Genomic DNA, 5,792 nt, shown 5'->3' on the forward strand with positions numbered 1-5,792 from the left:
ACATATATATGTATAATAAATGGTAATTTGTAAAAACAAACAGCAACATCAAATTGCCATAGTGTTTTTCATCAAAATAACTGTTAGTTAACAATTAATTAATTGTTCACATTTCCTGAACCTCACTGGAAATAGTATGAACTCTTCCTTTAAATGCTACTACTAGTTCTAGAGATCATGGTATCATTAATGTGGTTTTACTTGTGGTATTTTTTGCTCCTGACCAGGACTCGAGTATGTGATCACCCAGCTGAAGTCCGTGGTGCTGTCACTGGGGATGATCGACAGACATCTGAGCGTGGAGCAGGCTGTGCTGCTGTCCAGGCTGGAGGAGGAGTACCAGGTAGGAATTAATTATCATCTGTAGTTCTGCTGGGTGGATTCTTCCCTTCTTAGGCTACGTTTACACTGAAGAACTTAAAGCTTATTTCAGTTTTTTTTTTTTTTTTTTAATTTTTGCTCCGATCCAGTTTCTTTGTGTGTGGTTACTGACATTATAATTTAAATACAATCTACATCGGACTTCAGGGTGAACAATTTGCAGTCCTGAAGCAACCCGCACAAGAAGATGTGACGTCACCTGCAGTGCACTGTGTTTACAGAAGAAAATATAGATGCTACACGTGTTAGCATGCGTGGATCCATTCTGAATTTGCAACCAGAGCCAACTAAATTATCATCTGACAGGGTTATTTCATCCAGTGGGTCCATTTGATCTGGACACTTTCTGCCTACTCAGGTGCAGAGTTTCACTTCTGGAATGGGAGTGACTGAAAGTAGAGACAAACTTGAAGATCAAGAATTGATCCCATCGTGCTAGTATCAATACGATCCAACATGTTGGTATACCAGCGCTAGCATCATATGTTGGTGTAAATTCTCAGTCATCCAGGACATGACATATCTAGAGAGTTTTAAAAAAAGCTGAAGCAACTGGACTTTTGTTCTGTAGATAAAGATGTGTAGAGTTCCAAGCTTTAAACTGCACAACGTTTATCTAAATCATACACTGAACAAAGGCATTAAAAAATTATKTTTTCAATTTAGTAGCACATGAAAAAGACCTGGGTCGATTAATTTGTCCCATTCAGACTCATGAAAAATCCAATATGGGTCCCATATGGGCAAAATAAAAAAAATATATTTATATTTTGCTTTTCCTGCAATGCAACTTTACTCTTAGTTGTTGAATCACTTCTGACTCTATCCAACCTGCCACTCAGGGATCACAGCACTGTAAGGACTAACTGAGATTGTTGATCCAGAGATGCTTTAAAAATTTCATGGGTGGCTTTCTTTRTGAAGAATACAGAAGTTAATCTCATTAATTTTATTCTTCTTGACAGATTCAACGTTGGGGTAACGTGGAATGGGCCCATGACTACGACATGTATGAGCTGAGGGCACGGACCGCAGCTGGAGCTCTTTTTGTTCAGCTCTCATCTGAGAGTTCAACCGTCAAACGTAAACTCATGCAAGACTGAGGAGGAGCAGGACCAGCAGAAAGAAATAAAAAAAAACTGTTTTGAAAACACAAAGTAAATTTGCTGTAATACCCCCAAACTCTCATAGGTGCAGGAATATGTCTTTAGTCACATTCAGCACCACATATCCAGACTGTTCCTTTTATCTTCTGTCAGTCAKCTGTTGTGGAGTCATCTCTCATTTTGCTGCTGTGACACTTCGGACTCAGGCACAAGGCTTAAACAGAGTGATTGTATATTCATTTCATGATGCTTTTTCTGTGTGTCCCATCTGTGCCAGCCCACATTAATTATGCTGTGGGTTTGATTTTGTAGAGGGACTCAGCTTGTGAAAACTGGTTATGGAGTCAGATTGTTTTTTTTCTTTAAATAAYCCATCTTTGTCACTTTATTACTGACTAGTGAAGAGATGGAGARACTGAAGGAGGTTTAGATTCATTTACTGTAGGCTTATCTGTATATTTTCTTTTGCACAAGGTCAGTTGYAGTAAAGAAGCAGACTTCTTTATTATCTTGTATTTATCAACATGCAAAGAGCAAATAGTGCTGACATGGATCAGAACTACAAAAGAATACTTATCTGTAAATGTTATTTGCTGTTTGAATTGGTTTAAAGCAAAATTATGTTTATTATTGGCAAATAAATGTAAGCAAAAATGTTTATATATTTATAGTTACATAAGTCTTTGTTAGTAAAATAGTTAGGTGAGCATCATATTGATTTATTTTTATCCTAGGAGAATTCTGTTAGGATTAAAGGCATGACTTCTGCTAACTATCTACATGTTCATATTACTCRAATAACAAGCCAAATAGCAGTAGCTGCTTTTGTTCAGTCAAGCTTTATAGTTAATCATAGGACAGTACCTGGTTAGAATCCCCTTAAGCCTTTAATTTTAATGTTTTTCATCCAAAATAAAAACAATTCAATTCAGTTTATTTATATATAACGCCAAGTCACAACACAGGTTGTCTCAGGGCACTGTACATGAAAAAAAAGAACACTAAAGAAGAAACCAGCAGATTGTGTTGCATCACTTCATCACAGTCTCCCATCCTGAGCAAACGGTGGAGAGGAAAAACTCCCTGCTAATCAGGAAGAAACCTCCAGCAGAACCAGGCTCAGGACAGGAGACCATTTGCCTCGACCGGCTGGTTGAGGGACAGGAAAGAGACACAGGTAAACACAGAAGAACTGGTCCAGGTGCACCTACTTCTGGAAGAGACAAAAAGAAAAAAACATGTTATTGATAGAAATAATTACTCTAAACTCTCACTTTTATGTACACTGTCCACCTGACCTTTGTTCTTAGTGTTGGTAGTTCTTTTTTTWACTTTTTCTGACCTATTGAATGATGAAAAATTCTTACTTATTGCATGTTTTTCAACCTATTGAATGCTTTAGGATAAGAAGTGCTTGAGAATACCAAAAAATATCTCTCACATTAATTCATTCATCTTCTAATGCACATTATTCTTTATGTGGAGAAATAACGTCAACATTCAGTAGTTTCCTGTGATACATGTGCGTTGTGTGACTAATTGTGTGCGTAATCAATTATTTGGCATTTTGAGACATTTCAAAAATTAATCAATTTAAAAAATAAACCCTTTTTATTTTCTTACTCTTTAGCTTGTCAATATGTTAGACAATGAAAAATATGAACAACAATCTTACAATCTAAAGAAAAAAAACATTTAAATGATGGCAATTAAAAACAAATATATTTACATATTAATAAATTTCCAGCCAACGACTTCCGGATACAAGCTCATTACACGAACCACGTGACCACTGAGCTTTTTCTCTCCAATAGGATGACCCGAGTTTATTTACAGCTTTCTTGACGACGTTGTCACTGTCCAATCAGAGAAGACAATATGTCTGTTTTGACCAATTATGTTGCAATGTAGGCGGGACTTAATACATGTTTCCTCATGTATCATTACCATCATCCCATGGACTGACTTGTTTATTGTCGGGCAAGATGGAGTTCCTTTTGGGAAATCCTTTCACTACCCCTGTGGGGCATTGTATTGGTAAGGAACTGGGCATTTTGAAAACAGAAACGCGGTCTGTTAATGAAAATGCTTCGGAATCGTAACCGTTTTGTGTCATCGCATACTGGCCATTTACTTACGGGGTTTGCTACTGTTAGCCGCCTAGCTAACTTACAGAAACACATTTCGCCTCTGACTGGGAAAACCATGACGTTATCAAATTAAATTTTATTTTGAATTATTGTTTATTTTTTTGTCATTTGTCAAATTATGTTTGTATTAAAAGCGTTAAATCTGTATTTGTGTTAATGTAAACTACACGAGCTAACAGCTAGCCACCATCAATCATCGTCATGCGTTGTATTTTTTTATGAATTTCCTGAACTTCCTGTGTGTCTGTTGTAGAAAGAGCCACCGATGGCTCCCTGCAAAGTGATGACTGGACCCTCAACATGGAAATATGTGATATCATCAATGAAACAGAGGATGGGTGAGTACCCATCTCTGTACATCTTGTTTGCTGTAAATAAATCTGCACTACACGACTTCACAGGATGTTTACATTTACCCCACCTGAGCTCAGGATAAGAGTCATGCATTTTCAGCCTTTCTTCATCTGTTCCACTGTAAGAAATTAAATCTAGCTAGGGTGTGTGAGGTGGATCCTTGCAAGGCCTCACCTCTTATCTCATTGCATCATAACGTTCTGGTGAAGCTGCTGTGTGAAGTCCAGCTCTTGTTTGTTCATCGGGTTATAAACTGGCTTAGGCAGGCCAAGCCCAGCGTGCCGCGCTTTACATCAGGGATATAATAAAAAAAGAGGTTTGACTTGTTTCTTGAGCTTGAGGAATGACAAGGATGCCACAAAGCTTACTGCTGTAACCTGGGTTCATTCAGTCAAAAATTGATTGAAGACAGTTTATTAATCCTGTGCCGTATGAATGAATAATCACAGTGCCAAAACCAAGATTGTGAAAGTCAAAGAAATGTAATAATTCTTTACTGTATTCAGCTTGTAAAATATTTGTCTGCATGTTTGGCTGAAAAATAAGAATGCTACTTAAATCCTTTGCAGTAGTTGTTGTCCTTTATGTCCTGTTTTGGAAGTGCTTTTTAAAAACCGCTATAGTTTTTGGTTAAGCTGTCTTTGTCTGTTTCTGTTTCTTGTGTTCAGGCCAAAAGATGCCATTAGAGCAGTCAAGAAGAGACTCAATGGCAACAAGAACTACAGAGAAGTGATGCTGACTTTAACAGTGAGTTCAACTGAGAAAATACAACTTTTCTCTGCATATGTTGTAATAAAATGGAAACCTCACCCTTGACTTGTTATTGCAGTATTTTTTTCTGTCATGTGCTGAAAGCTGTTTCATCTTGACACCCGTCAGGTTCTCGAGACGTGCGTGAAGAACTGCGGCCATCGTTTTCACGCTTTAGCAACGAGCAGAGACTTTGTTGACGGCGTGCTCGTTAAGATAATCTCTCCTAAAAACAACCCCCCCACCATCGTTCAAGATAAAGTACTCGCCTTGATTCAGGTAAGATAACACAGCACGTAGTCCCAGGTTACAGTGCCTTTACAGCCAGCGGGCATCATGGAGACTTTTTATTAGTCAAATTAAGGTTTTAGGATATTATAGGTGTTTGTTTCAGTTTGTGTTGCTACGCAGCGGTCCAGGAGGCAGCCTGTCGCTTCCAGGCAGACCCTCAGGTAAAGCACAGAGTGTCTGGGGCATCAGCCGCCACAGCTCTGGTTACCTGTCCCGGCTCAGGTAACCCCTGTGGCGTTCATTAGGGTTCATATTTCCACCACAGTGGTATGAGCCAAGCTTCTCTGCATTCTGGAGGGACTTGTTGTACATATGAGGTGGAAAAGAGAATCAAATAGTTTATTTATTTTAAAGTGTATCTTACCCCCCCTGYGAAAAGATAACTCCGCCCCAAGGCGAAATTTGAAAAATGCATCAAAGTGGGTAGGGGAGAGGGTGTGGGTGGGGGAGTGGGGGTTAGAGAGCGGAGGTGTGGCCAGGACGAGAGAGCTGTCCGCCTCACACCACACCAGCCTCGGACAGAGGAGGTGGAGCGCTCCGCGACAGCCTGACATAAAAAATAAAAGCATACAGCTGCAGCTGCTCACAAGATCACTAGTTTAAATCAGGAATAAAAGTGTTGGGTCTTGTTTGACTGAAGTTTGGTCCGTTAGGGCTGCAGCTGTGTTTCTGCCTTTTTTTCCCCTCCTCCCTTCCCGCTGTGCAGGACGTACTGCTGGTGTGTGTGTGTGTGTGTGTGTGTGTGTGTGTGTGTGTGTGT

At 39.3% G+C, this 5,792-nt stretch overlaps 2 protein-coding genes across 3 annotated transcripts in view; both read left to right on the forward strand.

Annotated features, from left to right (window-relative positions):
- atpaf2 (ATP synthase mitochondrial F1 complex assembly factor 2) overlaps window positions 1–2,149 on the forward strand; it is a 7,152-nt gene extending 5,003 nt beyond the window's left edge. Inside the window, exons 7-8 of the mRNA XM_014019287.1 lie at window positions 228–343; window positions 1,347–2,149. Coding sequence (XP_013874741.1) covers window positions 228–343; window positions 1,347–1,484 — 254 coding nt within the window. The 3' untranslated portion in view covers window positions 1,485–2,149. The remainder of the gene's footprint in view (window positions 1–227; window positions 344–1,346) is intronic.
- A 1,265-nt stretch (window positions 2,150–3,414) lies between these two features.
- Window positions 3,415–5,792, forward strand: part of tom1l2b (target of myb1 like 2 membrane trafficking protein b) — a gene marked incomplete in the record, with an annotated part of 22,372 nt that continues 19,994 nt past the window's right edge. For both annotated transcript variants that reach the window (XM_014019288.1, XM_014019289.1), the window contains 4 exon segments: window positions 3,415–3,524; window positions 3,891–3,975; window positions 4,660–4,738; window positions 4,871–5,020. In XM_014019288.1, the coding sequence (XP_013874742.1) occupies window positions 3,473–3,524; window positions 3,891–3,975; window positions 4,660–4,738; window positions 4,871–5,020 (366 nt within the window).

Source organism: Austrofundulus limnaeus, unplaced genomic scaffold (assembly GCF_001266775.1).
Source record: "Austrofundulus limnaeus strain Quisiro unplaced genomic scaffold, Austrofundulus_limnaeus-1.0 Scaffold215, whole genome shotgun sequence".
NCBI classification, from domain to species: Eukaryota; Metazoa; Chordata; class Actinopteri; order Cyprinodontiformes; family Rivulidae; genus Austrofundulus; species Austrofundulus limnaeus.